We start from the raw sequence: 26956 nt of genomic DNA, 5'->3' as shown, positions 1-26956 counted from the left end.
TGGGGTACAGTACTGGTGGGTACAGGTGTCACTAATACTGGGGTACAGTACTGGTTGGTACAGGTGTCACGAATACTGGGGTACAGTACTGGTGGGTACAGGTGTCACTAATACTGGGGTACAGTACTGGTGGGTACAGGTGTCACTAATACTGGGGTACAGTACTGGTGGGTACAGGTGTCACTAATACTGGGGTACAGTACTGGTGGGTACAGGTGTCACGAATACTGGGGTACAGTACTGGTGGGTACTGGTGTCACTAATACTGGGGTACAGTACTGGTGGGTACTGGTGTCGCTAATACTGGGGTACAGTACTGGTGGGTACAGGTGTCACTGATACTGGGGTACAGTACTGGTGGGTACAGGTGTCACTAATACTGCGGTACAGTACGGGTGGGCATAGGTGCCAGTAATACTGGGGTGCAGTACTGGTGGGTATAGGTGTCACGAATACTGGGGTACAGTACTGGTGGGTACAGGTGTCACTAATACTGGGGTACAGTACTGGTGGGTACAGGTGTCACTAATACTGGGGTACAGTACTGGTGGGTATAGGTGTCAGTAATACTGGGGTACAGTACTGGTGGGTATAGGTGTCACGAATACTGGGGTACAGTACTGGTGGGTACAGGTGTCACTAATACTGGGGTACAGTACTGGTGGGTACAGGTGTCACTAATACTGGGGTACGGTATTGGTGGGTACAGGTGTCACTAATACTGGGGTACAGTACTGGTGGGTACAGGTGTCACTAATACTGGGGTACAGTACTGGTGGGTACAGGTGTCACTAATACTGCGGTACAGTACGGGTGGGTACAGGTGTCAGTAATACTGGGGTACAGTACTGGTGGGTATAGGTGTCAGTAATACTGGGGTACAGTACTGGTGGGTACAGGTGTCACTAATACTACGGTACAGTACGGGTGGGTACAGGTGTCACTGATACTGGGGTACAGTACTGGTGGGTATAGGTGTCACTAATACTGGGGTACAGTACTGGTGGGTACAGGTGTCACTAATACTGGGGTACAGTCCTGGTGGGTACAGGTGTCACTAATACTGGGGTACAGTACGGGTGGGTACAGGTGTCACTAATACTGGGGTACAGTACTGGTGGGTACAGGTGTCACTAATACTGCGGTACAGTACGGGTGGGTACTGGTGTCACTAATACTGGGGTACAGTACTGGTGGGTACTGGTGTCACTAATACTGGGGTACAGTCCGGGTGGGTACAGGTGTCACTAATACTGCGGTACAGTACTGGTGGGTACTGGTGTCACTAATACTGGGGTACAGTACTGGTGGGTACAGGTGTCACTAATACTGGGGTACAGTACTGGTGGGTACAGGTGTCACTAATACTGGGGTACAGTACTGGTGGGTACAGGTGTCACTAATACTGGGGTACAGTACTGGTGGGTACTGGTGTCACTAATACTGCGGTACAGTACTGGTGGGTACAGGTGTCACTAATACTGGGGTACAGTACTGGTGGGTACTAGTGTCACTAATACTGGGGTACAGTACGGGTGGGTACTGGTGTCACTAATACTGGGGTACAGTACGGGTGGGTACTGGTGTCACTAATACTGGGGTACAGTACTGGTGGGTACAGGTGTCACTAATACTGCGGTACAGTACGGGTGGGTACAGGTGTCACTAATACTGGGGTACAGTACTGGTGGGTACAGGTGTCACTAATACTGCGGTACAGTACTGGTGGGTACAGGTGTCACTAATACTGGGGTACAGTACTGGTGGGTACTGGTGTCACTAATACTGGGGTACAGTACTGGTGGGTACAGGTGTCACTAATACTGCGGTACAGTACGGGTGGGTATAGGTGTCACTAATACTGTGGTACAGTACTGGTGGGTACAGGTGTCACTAATACTGGGGTACAGTATGGGTGGGTACAGGTGTCACTAATACTGGGGTACAGTACGGGTGGGTATAGGTGTCACTAATACTGCGGTACAGTACTGGTGGGTACAGGTGTCACTAATACTGGGGTGCAGTATGGGTGGGTACAGGTGTCACTAATACTGGGGTACAGTACTGGTGGGTACAGGTGTCACTAATACTGGGGTACAGTATGGGTGGGTACAGGTGTCACTAATACTGCGGTACAGTACTGGTGGGTACAGGTGTCACTAATACTGGGGTACAGTACTGGTGGGTACAGGTGTCACTAATACTGCGGTACAGTACGGGTGGGTATAGGTGTCACTAATACTGGGGTACAGTACTGGTGGGTACAGGTGTCACTAATACTGGGGTACAGTACTGGTGGGTACAGGTGTCACTAATACTGGGGTACAGTACTGGTGGGTACAGGTGTCACTAATACTGCGGTACAGTACTGGTGGGTACAGGTGTCACTAATACTGGGGTACAGTATGGGTGGGTACCGGTGTCACTAATACTGGGGTACAGTACTGGTGGGTACAGGTGTCACTAATACTGGGGTACAGTACTGGTGGGTACAGGTGTCACTAATACTGGGGTACAGTACTGGTGGGTACAGGTGTCACTAATACTGCAGTACAGTACGGGTGGGTATAGGTGTCACTAATACTGGGGTACAGTACTGGTGGGTACAGGTGTCACTAATACTGGGGTACAGTACTGGTGGGTACAGGTGTCACTAATACTGGGGTACAGTACTGGTGGGTACAGGTGTCACTAATACTGCGGTACAGTACGGGTGGGTATAGGTGTCACTAATACTGGGGTACACTACTGGTGGGTATAGGTGTCACTAATACTGGGGTACAGTACGGGTGGGTACAGGTGTCACTCATACTGCGGTACAGTACTGGTGGGTACAGGTGTCACTAATACTGCGGTACAGTACTGGTGGGTACAGGTGTCACTAATACTGGGGTACAGTACGGGTGGGTACAGGTGTCACTAATACTGGGGTACAGTACTGGTGGGTACAGGTGTCACTAATACTGCGGTACAGTACGGGTGGGTACAGGTGTCACTAATACTGCGGTACAGTACTGGTGGGTACAGGTGTCACTAATACTGCGGTACAGTACAGGTGGGTATAGGTGTCACTAATACTGCGGTACAGTACTGGTGGGTATAGGTGTCACTAATACTGGGGTACAGTACTGGTGGGTACAGGTGTCACTAATACTGGGGTACAGTACGGGTGGGTACAGGTGTCACTAATACTGCGGTACAGTACTGGTGGGTACAGGTGTCACTAATACTGGGGTACAGTACGGGTGGGTACAGGTGTCACTAATACTGGGGTACAGTACTGGTGGGTACAGGTGTCACTAATACTGCGGTACAGTACTGGTGGGTACAGGTGTCACTAATACTGGGGTACAGTACTGGTGGGTACAGGTGTCACTAATACTGGGGTACAGTACGGGTGGGTACAGGTGTCACTAATACTGCGGTACAGTACTGGTGGGTACAGGTGTCACTAATACTGGGGTACAGTACGGGTGGGTACAGGTGTCACTAATACTGGGGTACAGTACTGGTGGGTACAGGTGTCACTAATACTGCGGTACAGTACGGGTGGGTACAGGTGTCACTAATACTGCGGTACAGTACGGGTGGGTACAGGTGTCACTAATACTGCGGTACAGTACAGGTGGGTACAGGTGTCACTAATACTGCGGTACAGTACTGGTGGGTACAGGTCTGTCACTTTAATACAATAGCAAAATACTGCGGATGCTGGAAATCCGAAATAACAACAGAAAACGCTGGAAAAACTCAGCAGGCCCGGCAGCATCCGTGGAGAGAGAAACAGAGTTAACGTTTCAGGTCTGGGACCCTTCGTCAGAACTGGGGAAAATAAGCAGGAAAAGGGATAGATTTTAAAGCAAGTGGGGGCTGGGAAAAGGGGGAGGGGCTGAAAGAACAAAAGGGAAGGTCAGCGACAGGATAGAAAGCAGGGATAGCTGCCTGGCCTGCTGAATTTTTCCAGCGTTTTCTGTTGTTATTTCGGATTTGCAGCATCCGCAGTATTTTTCTACTGTATTAGTGTTTGGTTCACTGCTACCTCTCTTCTTGGAATGCCCACCTTGAAGTTCTGCTCTTCTCTTCGACGGGATCTCCGTTTGTCTCTTCAACCTTGTTCATCTTCATTGCTTTCAGTTTCCCTTCTCGTGTTTGCCTTGAATATCTCTTAATATCTCTTAATCTCTCCTGCTTTCTATCCTATCTCTGACCTTCCCTTTTGTTCTTTCACCCCCTCCCCCTTTTCCCAGCCCCCACTTGCTTTAAAATCTATCCCTTTTCCTGCTTTTTTTCCAGTTCTGACGAAAGGTCATCGACCTGAAACATTAACTCTGTTTCTCTCTCCACGGATGCTGCCTGGCCTGCTGAGTTTTTCCAGCATTTTTTGTTGTTATTTCTGTCATTTTAATACTGGGGCACAGTACGGGTGAGTGCAGGCCTGTCACTGTATAATGCTGGGGCACAGTACGGGTGAGTACAGGTCTGTCACTGTATAATGCTGGGGCACAGTACGGGTGAGTACAGGCCTGTCACTGTATAATACTGGGGCACAGTACGGGTGAGTACAGGTCTGTCACTGTATAATACTGGGGCACAGTACGGGTGAGTGCAGGCCTGTCACTGTATAATGCTGGGGCACAGTACGGGTGAGTACAGGTCTGTCACTGTATAATACTGGGGCACAGTACGGGTGAGTGCAGGTCTGTCACTGTATAATGCTGGGGCACAGTACGGGTGAGTGCAGGTCTGTCACTGTATAATGCTGGGGCACAGTACGGGTGAGTACAGGTCTGTCACTGTATAATACTGGGGCACAGTACGGGTGAGTGCAGGCCTGTCACTGTATAATACTGGGGCACAGTACGGGTGAGTACAGGTCTGTCACTGTATAATACTGGGGCACAGTACGGGTGAGTACAGGTCTGTCACTGTATAATACTGGGGCACAGTACGGGTGAGTGCAGGCCTGTCACTGTATAATACTGGGGCACAGTACGGGTGAGTGCAGGTCTGTCACTGTATAATACTGGGGCACAGTACGGGTGGGTACAGGTCTGTCACTGTATAATACTGGGGCACAGTACGGGTGAGTACAGGTCTGTCACTGTATAATACTGGGGCACAGTACGGGTGAGTGCAAGTCTGTCACTGTATAATACTGGGGCACAGTACGGGTGAGTGCAGGTCTGTCACTGTATAATACTGGGGCACAGTACGGGTGGGTACAGGTCTGTCACTGTATAATACTGGGGCACAGTACGGGTGAGTACAGGCCTGTCACTGTATAATACTGGGGCACAGTACGGGTGAGTACAGGCCTGTCACTGTATAATACTGGGGCACAGTACGGGTGAGTGCAGGCCTGTCACTGTATAATACTGGGGCACAGTACGGGTGGGTACAGGTCTGTCACTGTATAATACTGGGGCACAGTACGGGTGGGTACAGGCCTGTCACTGTATAATACTGGGGCACAGTACGGGTGAGTACAGGCCTGTCACTGTATAATACTGGGGCACAGTACGGGTGAGTACAGGTCTGTCACTGTATAATACTGGGGCACAGTACGGGTGAGTGCAGGCCTGTCACTGTATAATGCTGGGGCACAGTACGGGTGAGTACAGGTCTGTCACTGTATAATACTGGGGCACAGTACGGGTGAGTGCAGGTCTGTCACTGTATAATGCTGGGGCACAGTACGGGTGAGTGCAGGTCTGTCACTGTATAATGCTGGGGCACAGTACGGGTGAGTACAGGTCTGTCACTGTATAATACTGGGGCACAGTACGGGTGAGTGCAGGCCTGTAACTGTATAATACTGGGGCACAGTACGGGTGAGTACAGGTCTGTCACTGTATAATACTGGGGCACAGTACGGGTGAGTACAGGTCTGTCACTGTATAATACTGGGGCACAGTACGGGTGAGTGCAGGCCTGTCACTGTATAATACTGGGGCACAGTACGGGTGAGTGCAGGTCTGTCACTGTATAATACTGGGGCACAGTACGGGTGGGTACAGGTCTGTCACTGTATAATACTGGGGCACAGTACGGGTGAGTACAGGTCTGTCACTGTATAATACTGGGGCACAGTACGGGTGAGTGCAAGTCTGTCACTGTATAATACTGGGGCACAGTACGGGTGAGTGCAGGTCTGTCACTGTATAATACTGGGGCACAGTACGGGTGGGTACAGGTCTGTCACTGTATAATACTGGGGCACAGTACGGGTGAGTACAGGCCTGTCACTGTATAATACTGGGGCACAGTACGGGTGAGTACAGGCCTGTCACTGTATAATACTGGGGCACAGTACGGGTGAGTGCAGGCCTGTCACTGTATAATACTGGGGCACAGTACGGGTGGGTACAGGTCTGTCACTGTATAATACTGGGGCACAGTACGGGTGGGTACAGGCCTGTCACTGTATAATACTGGGGCACAGTACGGGTGAGTACAGGCCTGTCACTGTATAATACTGGGGCACAGTACGGGTGAGTGCAGGCCTGTCACTGTATAATACTGGGGCACAGTACGGGTGAGTACAGGCCTGTCACTGTATAATGCTGGGGCACAGTACGGGTGAGTGCAGGCCTGTCACTGTATAATGCTGGGGCACAGTACGGGTGAGTACAGGTCTGTCACTGTATAATACTGGGGCACAGTACGGGTGAGTGCAGGTCTGTCACTGTATAATGCTGGGGCACAGTACGGGTGAGTACAGGTCTGTCACTGTATAATACTGGGGCACAGTACGGGTGAGTGCAGGCTTGTCACTGTATAATGCTGGGGCACAGTACGGGTGAGTACAGGTCTGTCACTGTATAATACTGGGGCACAGTACGGGTGGGTACAGGTCTGTCACTGTATAATACTGGGGCACAGTACGGGTGAGTACAGGTCTGTCACTGTATAATACTGGGGCACAGTACGGGTGAGTACAGGTCTGTCACTGTATAATACTGGGGCACAGTACGGGTGAGTGCAGGCCTGTCACTGTATAATACTGGGGCACAGTACGGGTGAGTGCAGGTCTGTCACTGTATAATACTGGGGCACAGTACGGGTGGGTACAGGTCTGTCACTGTATAATACTGGGGCACAGTACGGGTGAGTACAGGTCTGTCACTGTATAATACTGGGGCACAGTACGGGTGAGTACAGGTCTGTCACTGTATAATACTGGGGCACAGTACGGGTGAGTACAGGTCTGTCACTGTATAATACTGGGGCACAGTACGGGTGAGTGCAGGTCTGTCACTGTATAATACTGGGGCACAGTACGGGTGGGTACAGGTCTGTCACTGTATAATACTGGGGCACAGTACGGGTGAGTACAGGCCTGTCACTGTATAATACTGGGGCACAGTACGGGTGAGTACAGGTCTGTCACTGTATAATACTGGGGCACAGTACGGGTGAGTGCAGGCCTGTCACTGTATAATACTGGGGCACAGTACGGGTGGGTACAGGCCTGTCACTGTATAATACTGGGGCACAGTACGGGTGGGTACAGGTCTGTCACTGTATAATACTGGGGCACAGTACGGGTGGGTACAGGTCTGTCACTGTATAATACTGGGGCACAGTACGGGTGAGTACAGGCCTGTCACTGTATAATACTGGGGCACAGTACGGGTGCGTGCAGGCCTGTCACTGTATAATACTGGGGCACAGTACGGGTGAGTACAGGCCTGTCACTGTATAATGCTGGGGCACAGTACGGGTGAGTACAGGCCTGTCACTGTATAATGCTGGGGCACAGTACGGGTGAGTGCAGGTCTGTCACTGTATAATACTGGGGCACAGTACGGGTGAGTACAGGCCTGTCACTGTATAATGCTGGGGCACAGTACGGGTGAGTACAGGCCTGTCACTGTATAATGCTGGGGCACAGTACGGGTGAGTGCAGGTCTGTCACTGTATAATACTGGGGCACAGTACGGGTGAGTATAGGTCTGTCACTGTATAATGCTGGGGCACAGTACGGGTGGGTATAGGCCTGTCACTGTATAATGCTGGGGCACAGTACGGGTGAGTGCAGGTCTGTTACTGTATAATACTGGGGCACAGTACGGGTGAGTACAGGCCTGTCACTGTATAATGCTGGGGCACAGTACGGGTGAGTGCAGGTCTGTCACTGTATAATACTGGGGCACAGTACGGGTAAGTACAGGCCTGTCACTGTATAATACTGGGGCACAGTACGGGTGAGTACAGGTCTGTCACTGTATAATACTGGGGCACAGTACGGGTGAGTACAGGTCTGTCACTGTATAATACTGGGGCACAGTACGGGTGAGTACAGGTCTGTCACTGTATAATACTGGGGCACAGTACGGGTGGGTACAGGTCTGTCACTGTATAATACTGGGGCACAGTACGGGTGAGTACAGGTCTGTCACTGTATAATACTGGGGCACAGTACGGGTGAGTACAGGTCTGTCACTGTATAATACTGGGGCACAGTACGGGTGGGTACAGGCCTGTCACTGTATAATACTGGGGCACAGTACGGGTGAGTACAGGTCTGTCACTGTATAATACTGGGGCACAGTACGGGTGGGTACAGGTCTGTCACTGTATAATACTGGGGCACAGTACGGGTGAGTGCAGGCCTGTCACTGTATAATACTGGGGCACAGTACGGGTGAGTACAGGCCTGTCACTGTATAATACTGGGGCACAGTACGGGTGAGTACAGGTCTGTCACTGTATAATACTGGGGCACAGTACGGGTGAGTACAGGTCTGTCACTGTATAATACTGGGGCACAGTACGGGTGAGTACAGGTCTGTCACTGTATAATACTGGGGCACAGTACGGGTGAGTACAGGCCTGTCACTGTATAATACTGGGGCACAGTACGGGTGAGTGCAGGCCTGTCACTGTATAATACTGGGGCACAGTACGGGTGAGTACAGGCCTGTCACTGTATAATACTGGGGCACAGTACGGGTGGGTACAGGTCTGTCACTGTATAATACTGGGGCACAGTACGGGTGAGTGCAGGTCTGTCACTGTCTAATACTGGGGCACAGTACGGGTGGGTACAGGTCTGTCACTGTATAATACTGGGGCACAGTACGGGTGGGTACAGGTCTGTCACTGTATAATACTGGGGCACAGTACGGGTGGGTACAGGTCTGTCACTGTATAATGCTGGGGCACAGTACGGGTGAGTGCAGGCCTGTCACTATAATACTGGGGCACAGTACGGGTGGGTACAGGTCTGTCACTGTATAATGCTGGGGCACAGTACGGGTGAGTGCAGGTCTGTCACTGTATAATACTGGGGCACAGTACGGGTGAGTACAGGTCTGTCACTGTCTAATACTGGGGCACAGTACGGGTGAGTGCAGGTCTGTCACTGTCTAATACTGGGGCACAGTACGGGTGGGTACAGGTCTGTCACTGTATAATACTGGGGCACAGTACGGGTGAGTACAGGTCTGTCACTGTATAATACTGGGGCACAGTACGGGTGAGTACAGGTCTGTCACTGTATAATACTGGGGCACAGTACGGGTGAGTACAGGCCTGTCACTGTATAATACTGGGGCACAGTACGGGTGAGTGCAGGCCTGTCACTGTATAATACTGGGGCACAGTACGGGTGAGTACAGGCCTGTCACTGTATAATACTGGGGCACAGTACGGGTGGGTACAGGTCTGTCACTGTATAATACTGGGGCACAGTACGGGTGAGTGCAGGTCTGTCACTGTATAATACTGGGGCACAGTACGGGTGAGTACAGGTCTGTCACTGTATAATACTGGGGCACAGTACGGGTAAGTGCAGGTCTGTCACTGTATAATACTGGGGCACAATACTGGTGGGCATAGGTGAGTTGGGCGCACTTTGCCCGGGTGAGTTGGGCGCACTTTGCCCGGGTGAGTTGGGCGCACTTTGCCCGGGTGAGTTGGGCGCACTTTGCCCGGGTGAGTTGGGCGCACTTTGCCCGGGTGAGTTGGGCGTACTTTGCCCGGGTGAGTTGGGCGCACTTTGCCCGGGTGAGTTGGGCGCACTTTGCCCGGGTGAGTTGGGCGCACTTTGCCCGGGTGAGTTGGGCGCACTTTGCCCGGGTGAGTTGGGCGCACTTTGCCCGGGTGAGTTGGGCGCACTTTGCCCGGGTGAGTTGGGCACACTTTGCCCGGGCGAGTTGGGCACTCAATAACCTTCGAGTAGGCTGTTGGACTTGCTGTGAGTTGCTTCGGCAGTGACCAAGTTGTAACTATTGGGGAGAGGGCTCGATTCCCTGCCGGTGCTAATAGTAAGAAGAGTTTGATTGGTGAGGATATTCACTAATGATTGTTCTAGATCCTGAGATGGGGAGAGAGAGGGCCTGTCTTGATGTGGGGAAGTCTACGTGTGTGCAGCACTGATGGAGACAAGTTTGGGAGGATTCAGCTGAGCCTGCCGGCACTTGGAGTCCAGCCGGAATACTCTTTGAATCTGGAGCTTGCTTCACTTTTGCTGAGTGCCTAAATATGGAATGATAACTCATTGCCAGCACAGGGCAGTGCCCAGCCTCCTCGTCAATGGGACTGACTGTTTTGATGACTGTACCAATTAAAAATGGGCCGCAGAGCTTGGTACTGCTGGGCTTCCTTTGTTGTCTTGTTCGAGCAATCCCGACAAGCACTGCCTGCCAACTCTGAATAATGTTGCTTTTGGAAGAGCGCCTGTGTTTATGAATCAGCTTTGTTTTCGATTGCGAGTCTGGAGGGTTGAGATTGAGTTCGGCCGAGTGTTGCTGGTGTGCCTCGTGCACACTGTGTTCTGGTTGGTCCAACGGTACACGGTATGAACAGTAGGGCTGTGGTTAGTCTATATTGTGAGGCAGTAATTTAAGCCCTTCGGTCATGAGCATCAGACTCCGAGGTCAGCACCCCTTCCTCATTGAGTGACCGTCTGCTATAGTCAATTGGTAAACACATTCTACAGACTGTCAAGTGTCCAGTGAGTGAGGGGAGGAAGCTGAGAGGCAGGGGCAGTGCCCAGTGGGTGAGAGATTGGGGCAGTGCCCAGTGGGTGAGGGGCGGAGGGTGGGTGAGGCAGTAGCAGTGCCCAGTGGGTGAGGCAGGAGCAGTGCCCGGTGGGTGAGGCAGGAGCAGTGCCCGGTGGGTGAGGGCAGGAGGGTGTGTGGCAGTGCCCAGTGGGTGAGGGGCAGAGGGTGAGTGAGGCAGGGGCAGTGCCCAGTGGGTGAGGGGCAGAGGGTGAGTGAGGCAGGGGCAGTGCCCAGTGGGTGAGGCAGGGGCAGTGCCCAGTGGGTGAGGCAGTAGCAGTGCCCAGTGGGTGAGGCAGGGGCAGTGCCCGGTGGGTGAGGGCAGGAGTGTGTGTGGCAGTGCCCAGTGGGTGAGGGGCGGAGGGTGAGTGAGGCAGGGGCAGTGCCCAGTGGGTGAGGGGCGGAGGGTGAGTGAGGCAGGGGCAGTGCCCAGTGGGTGAAGGGCGGAGGGTGAGTGAGGCAGGGGCAGTGCCCAGTGGGTGAGGGGAGGAGGGTGTGTGGCAGTGCCCAGTGGGTGAGGCAGGGGCAGTGCCCAGTGGGTGAGGCAGGGGCAGTGCCCAGTGGGTGAGGCGGGGCAGTGCCCAGTGGGTGAGGGATGGAGGGTGAGTGAGGCAGGGGCAGTGCCCAGTGGGTGAGGCAGGGGCAGTGCCCAGTGGGTGAGGCAGGAGCAGTGCCCGGTGGGTGAGGGGCGGAGGGTGAGTGAGGCAGGGGCAGTGCCCAGTGGGTGAGGGGCGGAGGGTGAGTGAGGTTGGGGCAGTGCCCAGTGGGTGAGGCGGGGCAGTGCCCAGTGGGTGAGGGGAGGTGGGTGAGTGAGGTTGGGGCAGTGCCCAGTGGGTGAGGGGAGAAGGATTTATACATCAGTAGAGAGTCAGACCTCCAAAACTGAGTGTGTCAGCTACACGGCCTGGAGTCTTGAAGTAAGCATTGGTTGGTGACGAGGCTTTTAATGGACAGAACTGTACAGCTGCCGAGTTTCGGGTGCGCTCTGACCAGTGCTCTGGTTGCTCTGACAGTCAGTGTACTGGGTTATATGGGATTTTATTAACCATACTCTATCACTGTCTGTTTTTGTACTTGGTTTAGTGCAGGATGGGGAGTGGGTGGAGGAGGGACTAACATGATCTGTGCTAGTTTATTATCCAGGTTGTGTAGGTGCGGTTTGTCTCAGCTTGTGTGAGCTTTGGCCCTCCTCCTGTGCGGCTGTTGATGTGGACCCAGGAGCAGTGCAGCCCGTGGTATCTCCCCAGGCTGAGCTCAGAGCTCGCAGTTGTTCAGTCCGTCTGCTCACACTGAGCGCTTGACTCATAGCGGGAGGATCCTGGCCCCAGACTGTCAGTGTACTGGTGATCTGGGCTGTTGTTCAGAGCCTGTGTTGTGGGGCGGGTGGAGGTAAAGCGGCAAAGTCTGAGGCAATGTAGCGCTAGGAGCATTCAATCATTGGTACCCAGTGGAAGAAAGAGTTGCATTTATATAACTCCATTTTCAACCTCCGAACGTCTCAAAGCGATTTACAGCCAATGAAGTACTTTTGAAGTGTTATGATGTAGGTGGTGTGGCACCAATTTGCACACAGCAAGGTCCCACAAACAGCAGTGTGATAATGACCACACAATCTCGTTTTTAGTGAAATCAAATCTGAAAATTCAAGAAACACTCAGCAGGTCAGGCAGCATCTGTGGAGAGAAACAGAGTTAACGTTTCAGGTCGATGACCTTTCATCCGAACTGGAAGAAGTTACAGATTTAACATTTTATTAGCAAGTAGAGAGCCAGGGTTAAGGTGGTGTGGGGGCAGAAGAACAGAGGGATAGGGTGGCCGGCAGGAGAGATTAAATGACAAAAGGGATGGCAAAAGGGGGTGGTAATGGGACAAGTAAAGAAACAAGGGCCTAGAGGTGTAAATGAGAATCATAGAATGGTTACCGCACAGAAGGAGGCCATTCGGCCCGTCGAGCCTGTGCCGGCTCTCTGCAGGAGCACTTCAGCTAGTCCCACTCCCCCGCCCTTTCCCCGGAGCCCTGCAAATTGTTTTTCCTTCAGGTACTTTTCCAATTCCCTTTTGAAAGCCAATCACCTTAAATCGGTGTCCTCTGGTTCTCGACCCTTCCGCCAATGGGAACAGTTTCTCTCTATCTACGCTGTCTAGACCCCTCATGATTTTGAACACCTCTATCAAATCTCTTCTCAATCTTCTCTGCTCTAAGGAGAACAACCCCAGCTTCTCCAGTCTATCCACATAACTGAAGTTCCTCATCCCTGGAACCATTCTTGTAAGCTTTTTTAAGCGCTTTCTCAACCTGCCCTGCCACCTTCAACGATTTGTGCACATATACCCCCAGGTCTCTCTGTTCATGCACCCCATTTAGGATTGTACCCTTTAGTTTATATTGCCTCTTCTCGTTTTCCCTACCAAGATGTATCACTTCGCACTTTTCTGCCTTAAATTTCATCTGCCACGTGTCCGCCCATTCCAGCAGCCTGTCTGTCCTCTTGAAGTCTATCACTCTCCTCCTCACTGTTCACTATACTTCCAAGTTTTGTATCATCTGCAACTTTTGAAATTGTGCCCTGTACACCCAAGTCCAAGTCATTAATACGGGTAGACTATCCTTTATCCGAAAACCTCTAAAAACCGAAAGTTTTTTCGTTCAGCGTAAGTCGTGCGCACGACATGACCAGAGTGGCGCACGACTTGCGCTCCCCCCCGCCGACCACGACCCCCCGCCGACCCCCACCCCGACAAATTTCCCAGTCTTAGAAAATACCTTCTGAAATCCGAAATTTTCCGAAAACCGAAACACAGCTGGTCCCGAGGTTTTCGGATAAAGGATAGTCTACTTGTATATATCAAGAAAAGCAGTGGTCCTAGTACTGACCGCTGGCGAACACTACTGTATACCTTCCTCCAGTCTGGAAAAGCAACCATTGACCAATACTCTGTTTCTTTTCACTTCGCCAATTCCGTATCCATGCTGCCACTGTCCCTTTTATTCCATGGGCTTCAACTTTGCTGGCAAGCCTATTATGTGTCATTTTATCAAACGCCTTTTGGAAGTCCATGTACACCACATCAACCCTCTCTGTTAGCTCATATAAAACTTGGATCAAGTTAGTTGAACACGATTTACCTTTAACAAATCCTGGCTTTCCTTAATTAATCCACACTTGTCCAAGTGACTGTTAATTTTGTCCCGGATTATCGTTTCTAAAAGCTTCCCGACTGCCAAGGTTAAACTGACTGGCCTGTAGTTGCTGGGTTTATCCTTGCACCTTTTTTTGAACAAGGGTGTAACATTTGCAATTCTCCAGTCCTCTGGCACCACCCCCGTATCTAAGGAGGATTGGAAGATTATGGCCAGTAGCTCCGCAATATCCACCTTTACTCCTAGGATGCATCCCATCCGGTCCTGGTGACGTATCTAGTGTCAGTGGGAGTGGGGCAGAGAATTAAAATGACAGGTGACCTGAAGCTTGTGGACTGAACGGAGGCGTTCTGCAAAGCGATCAACAAATCTGCAATTGGTCTCCCCAATGTAGAGGAGACCACATCGTGAGCAGCGAATACAGTATACTAGTGTAATGAAATCTGCTTGTCGTGCCTGTATTTGTTTTGCACTCATGTATATTACCCTCCCCCACACGGTGTATAGTTTCACTTCCTCTTCCCTGACTAACCTGGAAGGTTCCAGGTCTTGGCTCTTAGCTCCGCCCCTGACTTCTCTTACTTAAAGATCCCAGGATCTGTATGGCTCATTCCTGTGAGCCAGTCAGTGTGTTGAGATGTTAGCTCTGATCTTAGTGATTAAAAGCCAACTTGTTAAAGTCTATAACTTCTAGTTTTGTGGTTATTGAAGGCACTTCAATTTTAATCACTAAAGAATACTAGGATGGATCGACTCCTAAAACCAGAGCGTCTGGACTTGGATCCACATTCTGCTGAAGCATCAAATCAATTTGGACACTGGCTCAAATGCTTCGAACTCTTCGCGAGGGCCTCATCCGCTAGCGAGGTAGATAAACTGAGTCTACTGACTACTCGCGTTAATCATCGGATTTATTCGTTCATCCGGGACGCCACCTCTTACACGGAGGCCATCACTATCCTGAAGGCCCAATACCAGAGGCCAGTAAACGAAGTGTACGCCAGACATCTGCTGGCTACACGCAGGCAGCGACCTGAGGAATCAATGGACGATTTCTTACAGGGCCTAAAGGACTTAGTCTGGGACTGTAACTGCAAGGCCGTGACGGCCAACGTGTACTCTGACGAATTGGTCCGCGATTCCTTCATCACGGGCCTCAAATCGAATTATATCCGGCAGAGACTGCTGGAGAAGGAGGTCCTGGACTTAAAAAAGGCAGTGGCCACTGCGCGATCGCTGGACGTGGCCTAGAAAAACTCTGACTCTTATTCTTCCGGCCATGCGGCCCTCACCGCCTCGTGCGCGCCGAGCGGGCCGCCATCTTGGAATCAGCCATCTTCCCCATCCAGGTCTCAGACCAGCTCTACGCCGCCGGAGTCCCCACACAGAAGTTCACCCAGGAGTCCTACTACAGCGGCAATGTCTCGAGGCCCGAAATGCTACTTCTGCGGCCAGGCCAAGCACCCCAGACAACGATGCCCAGCGAAGGACGCTACATGCTTCAAATGTAAGAAAAAGGGGCATTTTAGCAAAGTCTGCAGGGGGAATCCGATTTCCAACTCCGTCACCGCCTCGTGCGTGCCGTGCGGGCCGCCATCTTGGGATCCGCCATCTTTTCCCGACTCAACGGCCGCCCAGGGCCCAACAGTGGCTTCGATCACGGTGGATCAATCCAGGCCACACCCGTTGACAAAATCCATGATGGACATACAGGTAAACGGGAATTTAACGAAATGTTTAATTGACTGTGGGAGTACCGAGAGTTATATCCACCCTAGCCTGGTACGGCGGCACTCATTAACGGTAACCCCTACACGGAGCAGAATTGCTATGGCTGCTAAGCCCCACACTTCGGACATTTTGGGCTACTGTGTGGTAACATTGACTGTAAAAGGCACGGACTACAAGGATTTTAAACTCCTCGTGATGCCAGAACTCTGTTAATGTAATCTTGGGCCTGGACTTCCAGTGCCACCACGAAAGTGTCACGCTAGCATATGGCGGGTCCCAGCCTCCACTCACAGTCTGTGGCCTATCAACCTTAAAAATCAGCCCGCCCTCTTTATTCGCTAATCTCGCTCCGAACTGTAGGCCCATAGCGACCAAAAGTAGACGGTACAGTCTGGAAGACAGACACTTTATCAAGGCGGAAGTGGACAGTCTCCTGCGGGAAGGCATTATTGAATGCAGTACCAGTCCGTGGCGTGCCCAAGTAGTCATAGTTAAAAATAGCGAAAAGAAACGGATGGTAATTGACTACAGCCAGACTGTTAATATTTATACCCAGCTGGACGCCTACCCTTTACCCCGCATATCAGAAATGGTCAACCAGATCGCGCAATACCGAGTCTTCTCGACTATCGACCTCAAATCCGCGTATCACCAGCTCCCCATTAGAATGGAGGACCGCCCATACACCGCCTTTGAGGCGAACGGACGCCTCTACCATTTTCTCAGAGTGCCCTTCGGGGTAACAAATGGGGTCTCGGTCTTCCAACGTGAGATGGACCGCATGGTTGACGAGAATAAACTACAAGCTACCTACCCCTATCTGGACAATGTCACTATCTGCGGGCACAACCAGCAAGACCACGATCTAAATCTTGCGAGATTTTTAAAAACTGCCCTAAAGCTGAATCTAACCTACAACGAAGACAAATGTGTCTTCAACACAACCCGTCTCTGTATCCTCGGCTGTGTGGTGGAAGATGGGGTAATTGGACCGGACCCTGACCGATTACGCCCCCCTAAAGGAACTGCCCCCGCCACACAATCCCAAAGCTTTAAAAAGGTGCCTGGGATTTTTTTCGTATTATGCCCAATGGGTGCCCAATTACTCTGATAAGGCCCGACCCCTCATTAAATCGACGTCCTTCCCACTATCAGCTGAAGCTCGGGAGGTTTTCACCAGTATCAAACAGGACATTGAAAGGGCTGCACTGTGTGCAGTGGACGAAAGCATTCCCTTTCAAGTCGAAAGCGATGCGTCAGACTTTGCCTTAGCTGCGACCCTCAATCAGGCTGGGAGACCTGTGGCCTTCTTCTCCCGAACCCTTCAGGGACCTGAAATCAGGCACTCTTCTGTCGAGAAGGAGGCACAGGCTATAGTGGAGGCAGTGCGGCACTGGAGACACTACCTAGCCGGCAAACGTTTCACCCTGCTCACCGACCAGCGGTCGGTGGCTTTCATGTTTAATAACGAACAAAGGGGGAAAATCAAGAATGACAAAATACTCAGGTGGAGGATCGAACTATCCACATTCGACTATGATATTATGTACAGGCCGGGAGCCCTTAATGAACCCCCAGACGCCCTATCGCGGGGAATGTGTGCCAGCATTCATACGGACAAATTACAGGGTCTCCACAACGACCTCTGTCACCCAGGGGTCACCCGACTATACCATTTTATAAAGTCCCGCAATCTGCCCCACTCCATCGAGGAGGTCAGGGCAATGACCAGAGCCTGCCGCATCTGTGCGGAATGCAAGCCTCGTTTCTACAGGGCTGACCGTGCACACCTTATCAAAGTCACACGGCCATTCGAGCGCCTAAGTCTGGACTTCAAGGGACCCCTTGCCTCTGCCGACCGTAACGTATACTTCCTCAATATCATCGATGAATATTCCCGCTTCCCCTTCGCCATTCCCTGCCCAGACATGACCAGTGCCACGGTCATCAAGTGTCTCTAATCTATTCTGCATGTTTGGCATGCCGAACTACATACACAGCGATAGGGGGACGTCATTTATGAGTGACGAACTGCGCCAGTTCTTGCTCTCGAAGGGGATAGCCACTAGCAGAACCACTAGCTACAACCCCCGGGGTAATGGGCAAGTGGAAAGGGAGAATGCTACTGTTTGGAAGGCTGTCACGTTAGCCTTCAAGTCAAAAGGCCTTCCGACCTCCCGCTGGCAAGAAGTCCTCCCAGACGTGCTCCACTCCATAAGGTCTCTGTTATGTACAGCCACTAACGCTACCCCTCACCAAAAGATGTTCGTTTTCCCCCGGAAATCCACCTCGGGCATATCTCTACCCGCGTGGCTGACGTCTCCGGGGACAGTACTATTGCGGAAGCATGTGAGAGGCCATAAAATGGACCCCCTTGTGGAAAAGGTACAGCTCCTCCATGGAAACCCTCAGTACGCCTATATCGAATACTCTGACGGGCGAGAGGACACTGTTTCCATAAAAGACCTCGCTCCCTCGGGGAGCGGAGAGAACGATGAGAGACTACCCGAGGAAGACCTACACCAAAAAGAGACAGGACGCCCAGAGGTATCAATACCCAACTTTAACCTGGAGGACACTGCGGATAACCTGGAAGACACTGCGGAGGCCCGGACAGCGGAGGAACCAGAATCCACTCCCCTAGAGGCACCCCAACCGGCTTTGCGCCGATCACTGAGAACTGCAAAACCTCCTGACAGACTCACTTATACCAACTTTTAAGAAACATCACCCCGATGGACTAAATCTAAAGAAGGGGTGAATGTAATGAAATCTGTTTGGCTTGCCTGTATTCGTTTTGCACTCATGTATATTACCCTCCCCCACTGTGTATAGTTTCACTTCCTCTTTCCCGACTAACCTGGAAGGTTCCAGGTCTTGGCTCTTAGCTCCGCCCCTGACTTCTCTTACTTAAAGATCCCAGGATCTGTATGACTCATTCCTGTGAGCCAGTCAGTGTGTTGAGATGCTAGCTCTGATCTTAGTGATTAAAAGCCAACTTGTTAAAGTCTATAACTTCTAGTTTTGTGGTTATTGAAGGCACATCAACTAGATTGAAAGAAGTACAAGTAAAGTGCTGCTTCACCTGAAAGGAGTGTTTGGGAACCTGGACAGTGAGAAGGGAGGAGGTACATGGGGCAGGTGTTGCATCTTCTGTGCTTGCACAAGGAGGTGCCGTGGGACGGGGCGAGAGGACTGGGTCCCATTCAAGCGCAAGCGATGCAACATCTGCCATTCCATCTCCTGAAGGTGCTGACTCCCCCACCCCCCCCCCCCCGCGCCCTGAAGGAGCTGGCACTCTTCCCCCCTGCCCTGAAGGAGCTGGCACTCTCTCCCCTGCCCTGAAGGAGCTGGCACTCTCTCCCCACCCCTGAAGGAGCTGGCACTCTTCCCCCCTGCCCTGAAGGAGCTGGCACTCTCTCCCCACCCCTGAAGGAGCTGGCACTCTCTCCCCACCCCTGAAGGAGCTGGCACTCTCTCCCCACCCCTGAAGGAGCTGGCACTCTCTCCCCGCCCCTGAAGGAGCTGGCACTCTCTCCCCACCCCTGAAGGAGCTGGCACTCTCTCCCCACCCCTGAAGGAGCTGGCACTCTCTCCCCGCCCCTGAAGGAGCTGGCACTCTCTCCCCACCCCTGAAGGAGCTGGCACACTCTCTTACCCACCCCTGAAGGAGCTGGCACTCTTCCCCCCCCCCCCCCCCCACCCCTGAAGGAGCTGGCGCTCTCCCCCCACCCCTGAAGGAGCTGGCGCTCTCCCCCCACCCCTGAAGGAGCTGGCGCTCTCCCCCCACCCCTGAAGGAGCTGGCGCTCTCCCCCCACCCCTGAAGTAGCTGGCACTCTCTCCCCACCCCTGAAGGAGCTGGCGCTCTCTTACCCACCCCTGAAGGAGCTGGCGCTCTCCCCCCACCCCTGAAGGAGCTGGCGCTCTCCCCCCACCCCTGAAGGAGCTGGCGCTCTCCCCCCACCCCTGAAGGAGCTGGCGCTCTCCCCCCACCCCTGAAGGAGCTGGCGCTCTCTTACCCACCCCTGAAGGAGCTGGCGCTCTCTCCCCACCCCTGAAGGAGCTGGCACTCTCTCCCCACCCCTGAAGGAGCTGGCACTCTCTCCCCACCCCTGAAGGAGCTGGCACTCTCTTACCCACCCCTGAAGGAGCTGGCGCGCTCTTACCCACCCCTGAAGGAGCTGGCGCGCTCTTACCCACCCCTGAAGGAGCTGGCGCGCTCTCTCCCCACCCCTGAAGGAGCTGGCGCTCTCTCCCCACCCCTGAAGGAGCTGGCTCTCTCCCCCCACCCCTGAAGGAGCTGGCGCTCTCTTACCCACCCCTGAAGGAGCTGGCACTCTCTCCCCACCCCTGAAGGAGCTGGCACTCTCTCCCCACCCCTGAAGGAGCTGGCACTCTCTCCCCACCCCTGAAGGAGCTGGCACTCTCTCCCCACCCCTGAAGGAGCTGGCACTCTCTCCCCACCCCTGAAGGAGCTGGCTCTCTCCCCCCACCCCTGAAGGAGCTGGCGCTCTCTTACCCACCCCTGAAGGAGCTGGCACTCTCTCCCCACCCCTGAAGGAGCTGGCGCTCTCTTACCCACCCCTGAAGGAGCTGGCGCTCTCTTACCCACCCCTGAAGGAGCTGGCACTCTCTCCCCACCCCTGAAGGAGCTGGCACTCTCTCCCCCCCCCCTGAAGGAGCTGGCACTCTTCCCCCCCCCCCCCTGAAGGAGCTGGCACTCTTTTCCCCCCCCCCCCTGAAGGAGCTGGCACTCTCTCCCCCCCCCTGAAGGTGCTGGCACTCTCCCCCCACCCCTGAAGGAGCTGGCACTCTCTCCCCCCCCCTGAAGGTGCTGGCACTCTCTCCCCCCCCCTGAAGGTGCTGGCACTCTCTCCCCCCCCCTGAAGGTGCTGGCACTCTCTCCCCCCCCCTGAAGGAGCTGGCACTCTCTCCCCCCCCCCCTGAAGGTGCTGACTCTCTCCTCCCTCCCCTGAAGGTGCTGATTCTCTCCCCCTCCCCTGAAGGTGCTGACTCTCTCCTCCCTCCCCTGAAGGTGCTGACCCTCTTTCCGCCGCCCCCCCCTCCCCTGAAGGTGCTGACTCTCTCCTCCCTCCCCTGAAGGTGCTGACTCTCTCCTGGCTGTTGGTGGTTGAGTAGCAGCTTACAATCCTGTCCCTGATACGCTCTGATTGAGGCTGAAGCATGAGGCAGCAGCTGCTGCAACATTTCAGCTCTCAGATTTCCAAGGCTCGTGAAGCTCTCTCCAATCTCAGCCAGACATACATAGCAACACCCAGATTCATCAATTCACACTCTGATGAGGGCCGGACTGGAAATGCTAGCAGACGGAAAGTATCATAACGCCTGGGGCAGTCCAACAGGCACTCCCAGGGCAGGTACAGCACGGGGTTAGATACAGAGTAAAGCTCCCTCTACACTGCCCCATCAAACACTCCCAGGGCAGGTACAGCACGGGTTAGATACAGAGTAAAGCTCCCTCTACACTGTCCCATCAAACACTCCCAGGGCAGGTACAGCACGGGTTAGATACAGAGTAAAGCTCCCCCTACACTGTCAAATTCAAATCGCTTTATTGGCATGATAAGGTACATCTTATGTTGCCAAAGCATCAAAATACATTTATGGTTGAACACATAAACGCAGTTCTATTCATACAGTGTATAAACAGGTATATCCCTGAGTGTATAAATATACATTCGCCTTGTTTATATATACTCTTTTCTTAGTTTACTGGTTGTCCCTCTGTTCATGGCAAGCTGTAACATAGTGTGCCGCCAGTGTTACACAGCTTCTCTCCTCCCCCAGTAGGAATGGGAGTTTTTGGTTCCCATCAAACACTCCCAGGGCAGGTACAGCACGGGTTAGATACAGAGTAAAGCTCCCCTTACACTGTCCCATCAAACACTCCCAGGGCAGGTACAGCACGGGTTAGATACAGAGTAAAGCTCCCCTTACACTGTCCCATCAAACACTCCCAGGGCAGGTACAGCACGGGGTTAGATGCAGAGTAAAGCTCCCTCTACACTGTCCCACAAGCAATTGCAGGGCAGGTACAGCACGGCTTAGATACAGGGTAAAGATCCCTCTACGCTATGCCCCGGGAGTTTTTGATGGGACAGTATAGAGGAAGCTTTATTCTGTATCTAACCCGTGCTGTACCTGCCCTGGGAGTGTTTGATGGGACAGTGTAGAGGGAGCTTTACTCTGTATCTAACCCGTGCTGTACCTGCCCTGGGAGTGTTTGAAGGGACAGTGTAGAGGGAGCTTTACTCTGTATCTAAGCCGTGCTGTTCCTGCCCTGGGAGTGTTTGACGGGACAGCACGGGCTAGGTACAGAGTAAAATTCCCTGTACACTGTCCCACAAACACCCCAGGGCAGATACTGCATGGGTTGGATACAGAGGAAAGCTCCCTCTTCACTGTCCATCGGAAGAAAGAAAGCCTTGCATTTATATAGCGCCTTTCATGATCACCAGACGTCCCAAAGTGTTTACAGCCAATGAAGTACTTTTGAAGTACTCTTGACTTGTCTGCAGCCTTTGACACGATTGACCACTCCATCCTCCTCCAACGCCTCACCACCCTTGTCGAGCTGGGTGGAACTGCACTCGCCTGGTTCCATTCTTATCTATCTAATCGTAGCCAGAGAATCACCTGCAATGGCTTCTCTTCCTGCTCCTGCATTGTTACATCTGGGGTCCCCCGAGTATCTATCCTTGGCCCCCCTCCTATTTCTCATCTACATGTTGCCCTTTGGTGACATCATCCGAATACACAGCGTCTGTTTCCACATGTACGCTGACAACACCCAGCTCTACCTCACCACCACTTCTCTCGACCCCTCCACGGTCTCTAATTTGTCAGACTGCTTGTCTGACATCCAGTTCTGGATGAGCAGCAATTTTCTCCAATTAATTATTGGGAAGACCGAAGCCATTGTTTTCGGTCCTCGCCACAAACTCCGTTCCCCAGCCACTGACTCCATCCCTCTCCCTAACATCTGTCTGAGGCTGAACCACACTGTTCGCAACCTTGCTGCCATATTTGACCCTGAAATGAGCTTCCGACCACATATCCGCAGCATAACAAAGACCGCCTACTTCCACCTCCGTAATATTGCCCATCTCCGCCCTTGCCTCAGCTTATCCGCTGCTGAAGCCCTCATCCATGCTTTTGTTACCTCCTAGACTTGACTATTCCAATGCACCCCTGGCTGGCCCCTCACGTTCTACCCAAAGTAAACTTGAGTTCATCCAAAACTCGGCTGCCCGTGTCCTAACTCGCACCTAGTCCCGTTCCCTTTTCACCCCTGTGCTCACTGACCTCCATTGGTTCCCAGTTAAGCAGCGCCTCGATTTCAAAATTCTCATCCTTGTTTCCAAATCCCTCCATGGCCTCGCCCCTCCCTATCTCTGCAATCTGCTCCAGCCCCACAACCCCCCTGCCCAAGATATCTGTGCTCCTGTAATTCTGCCCTCTTGAGCATTCCTGATTATAATCGCTCAACCATTGGTGGCCGTGCCTTCTGTGCCTGGGCCCTAAGCTCTGGAATTCCCTGTCTAAACCTCTCCGCCTCCCCACCTCTCTTTCCTCCTTTAAGACGCTCCTTAAAACCTACCTCATTGACCAAGCTTTTGGTCACCTGCCCTAATTTCTCCTTATGTGGCTCGGTGTCACATTTTTTGTCTTATAATACTCCTGTGAAGCACCTTGGGACGTTTTACTACGTTAAAGGTGCTATATAAATAAAGTTGTTGTTGCTGAAGTGTAGTCTGTTGTAACGTTGGAAACACAGCAGCCAATTTGTGCTCCGCCAGCTCCCACAAACAGCAATGTGATCATGACCAGATAATCTGTCATTCAGGGGTAAATATTGTCCAGGACACGAGGGATAACTCCCCTGCTCTTCTTTGAAATAGTGTCAAGGGATCTTTTAAGGTCACCTGAGAGAGCAGACGGGGCCTCTGTTTACCGCCTCGCTCCTGCACTGGAGTGAGGAGGACGGAGCGGCTGAGGGACATCGTGCTCCCACTGCCACTGGATGCCAAAGAATTGACTTTCTGAACACGGCGCTGTAAAAATAGCTGACGTGTCTCGGTGAGCTCCCACAGCTTTATTGTGGGAGTGAGTGGGGAGTAAGCATTCCATTGTACTAGTTACATGTGGCAAATGAAGAATCTTGAATCTTGACTGCCAGCCTAGATGTTGTGCTCCAGTCTCTGGAGTGGGTCTCGAACCCACAACCTTCTGACTCAGACAAGAGTGCTACCAACTGAACCACGGCTGACACTTATCCAAGGATTTGTTTCTGGAATCTGTGCTTCCCATCCGGAAATGCATTCCAGGGATTGAAGGGAGTGTGGCGACTGGTAGTATTTGCTCTTGCCTTATTTGTAATGTGAGGTGGTGGATGTGCATGGGCTCAGCAGTCCAGCCACTGATGGTTTCCTGATCTGGCTGCTGGTTGTGAACATGCAGTTCCTCTTTGGGGTCAGTGGTTCAGTGAGGCATCCTCTTCTGTGAAACAAGCGATTAGACAGCGACACCCCCTGTGTCTCAACCTCTCCCAGCCGGATGCTAAAGGTGCTTAACGTGTAGATTGGTGTCGCACTGACCCATTCACCCAGGGAGTGACTGAGCTCACAGTGTGAGGGAGCTGGGTTAATATCGGGAACATTGCTGCAGGAGTTCCTCAGGGCAGTGTCCTAGGCCCAACCATCTTCAGCTGCTTCATCAAAGACCTTCCCTCCATCACAAGGTCAGAAGTGGGGATGTTTGCTGATGATTGCACAGTGTTCTGTTCCATTCGCAACTCTCCAGATAATGAAGCAGTCCATGCCCGCTTGCAGCAAGACCTGGACAACATTCAGGCTTGGGCTGATAAGTGGCAAGTAACATTTGTGCCACAAAATTGCCAGGCAATGACTATCTCCAACAAGAGAGAATCTAACCACTGCACCTTGACATTCAATGGCATTACGATTGCTGAATCCCCCACCATCAACAGCCTGGGGGGGTCACCATTGACCAGAAACTTAACTGGACCAGCCACATAAATACTGTGGCTACTAGAGCAGGTCAGAGGCTGGGTATTCTGTGGAGAGTATCTCACCTCCTGACTCCCCAAAGCCTTTCCACCATCTACAAGGCACAAGTCAGGAGTGTGATGGAATACTTTCCACTTGCCTGGATGAGTGCAGCTCCAACAACACTCAAGAAACTCGACACCATCTAGGACAAAGCAGTCTGCTTGATTGGCACCCCATCCACCACCTTAAACATTCACTCCCTCTACCACCGGCGCACCGTGGTTGCATTGTGTACCTTCTAAAGATGCACTACAGCATCTTGCCAAGGCTTCTTCGACAGCACCTCCCAAACCCGCGACCTTTACCACCTAGAAGGACAAGGGCAGCAGGCGCATGGGAACACCATCACCTGCCAGTTCCCCTCCAAGTCACACACCATCCTGACTTAGAAATATATTGCCGTTCCTTCATCGTCGCTGGGTCAAAATCCTGGAACTCCCTCCCCAACAGCACTGTGGGAGTACCTTCACCACATTGATTGCAGCAGTTCAAGAAGATGGCTTACCCCCACCTTCTCAAGGGCAATTAGGGATGGACAATAAATGCTGGCCTTGCCAGCGACGCCCACATCCCAGGAACGAATTAAAAAATAATAGTCATTAACCCAGGGAGTGACTGAGCTCACTGTGAGGGAGCTGGATTAATATCAGGGATAGTTGGTCATTAACCCAGGGAGTGACTGAGCTCACTGTGAGGGAGCTGGATTAATATCAGGGATAGTTGGTCATTAACCCAGGGAGTGACTGAGCTCACAGTGTGAGGGAGCTGGATTAATATCAGGGATAGTTACAGTCATTAACCCAGGGAGTGACTGAGCTCACCGTGTGAGGGAGCTGGATTAATATCAGGGATAGTTGGTCATTAACCCAGGGCGTGACGGAGCTCACAGTGTGAGGGAGCTGGATTAATATCGGGGATAGTTACAGTCATTAACCCAGGGCGTGACGGAGCTCACAGTGTGAGGGAGCTGGATTAATATCAGGGATAGTTACAGTCATTAACCCAGGGCGTGACGGAGCTCACAGTGTGAGGGAGCTGGATTAATATCAGGGATGGTTACAGTCATTAACCCAGGGCGTGACGGAGCTCCTTTCCCCCAGGTGCTGAGCTGGTTGTTGAGTCTGATGTTGGAGGGAGCGCAGTGCTGGGTGTTTTAGGAGGGTTGCTGCTGGACAGTTTGAGCGGTGTGATACTTGGCAGGTACTGATCCACTCTAACCTGTTTCTGATCTTCTTTCTGAAGGGTCATGATGAGCGAGACTGTCAGCTGAAGAAGAGCATATAAATTATCCAGCCTAGCATATCGGGAGAGCGGCCCTGCACCATGGGGGATGGTGGAAAATCGAACATCGAACAATCCCACTTGCTGTTCGACCAATTCCTCCAGGCGACAACATGCAAAGGCACATTCAAAGGCTACCAGGAGCTGTGTGAGAGTCTGGGCATCTGTAACCTTGACTTTCCCAATTTCTACCCCAAGCTCAAGTCCAAACTCAATTATTGGAAAGCAAAAGCGCTCTTTGCAAAATTAGACAAACGAGGCAGTCACAAGGATTACAAGAAGAACATGGCCTGTATTAATACGAAGGTAAAACTGGAGCCTCCTGTTGGAATGCTTTCTTGTTCCTTTTCGTCTTGTTACTTTAAACGCCAGATTACACACACACTGTTGTAACAATGCAGGATCAGGACTTTATTGAAACTCCATACCAGCCATAACCAGTATGGGCTGTGTAAAACACTTCACTAAACCAGCATGAGAGCTCAGGTCTTTCCATCTTATACCATTCCAGTATGAGAACGAGCTGCTGAACAGTGGTTCACTCACATCTCTTATACCAAATTTCACCTTTGGTCACTACATTCCAATCAAACATAAGAATTAGGAGCAGGAGTAGGCCATGCGGCCCTTCGAGCCTGCTCTGCCATTCAATAAGATCATGGTTGATCTTCAGCCTAAACTCCACTTTCCCGCCCTATCCCCA

The 26956-nt window shown here is 52.2% G+C and overlaps 1 protein-coding gene across 4 annotated transcripts in view; it reads left to right on the top strand.

Moving 5' to 3' along the window:
- mical3a (microtubule associated monooxygenase, calponin and LIM domain containing 3a) overlaps window positions 1-26956 on the top strand; it is a 706722-nt gene that overhangs the window by 52763 nt on the left and 627003 nt on the right. For all 4 annotated transcript variants that reach the window (XM_086008561.1, XM_086008560.1, XM_086008562.1 and 1 more), the window contains exon 2: window positions 26215-26559. In XM_086008561.1, coding sequence (XP_085864687.1) covers window positions 26296-26559 — 264 coding nt within the window. In that variant the 5' untranslated portion in view covers window positions 26215-26295. The remainder of the gene's footprint in view (window positions 1-26214; window positions 26560-26956) is intronic.

The sequence above is a fragment of the Somniosus microcephalus genome, chromosome 16 (genome assembly GCF_052327205.1).
Source record: "Somniosus microcephalus isolate GS21.2 chromosome 16, FLI_Smic_1.0, whole genome shotgun sequence".
NCBI classification, from domain to species: Eukaryota; Metazoa; Chordata; class Chondrichthyes; order Squaliformes; family Somniosidae; genus Somniosus; species Somniosus microcephalus.
Note: the sequence above shows the minus strand (reverse complement) of the source record. Positions and strands in the feature narration are given on the sequence as shown.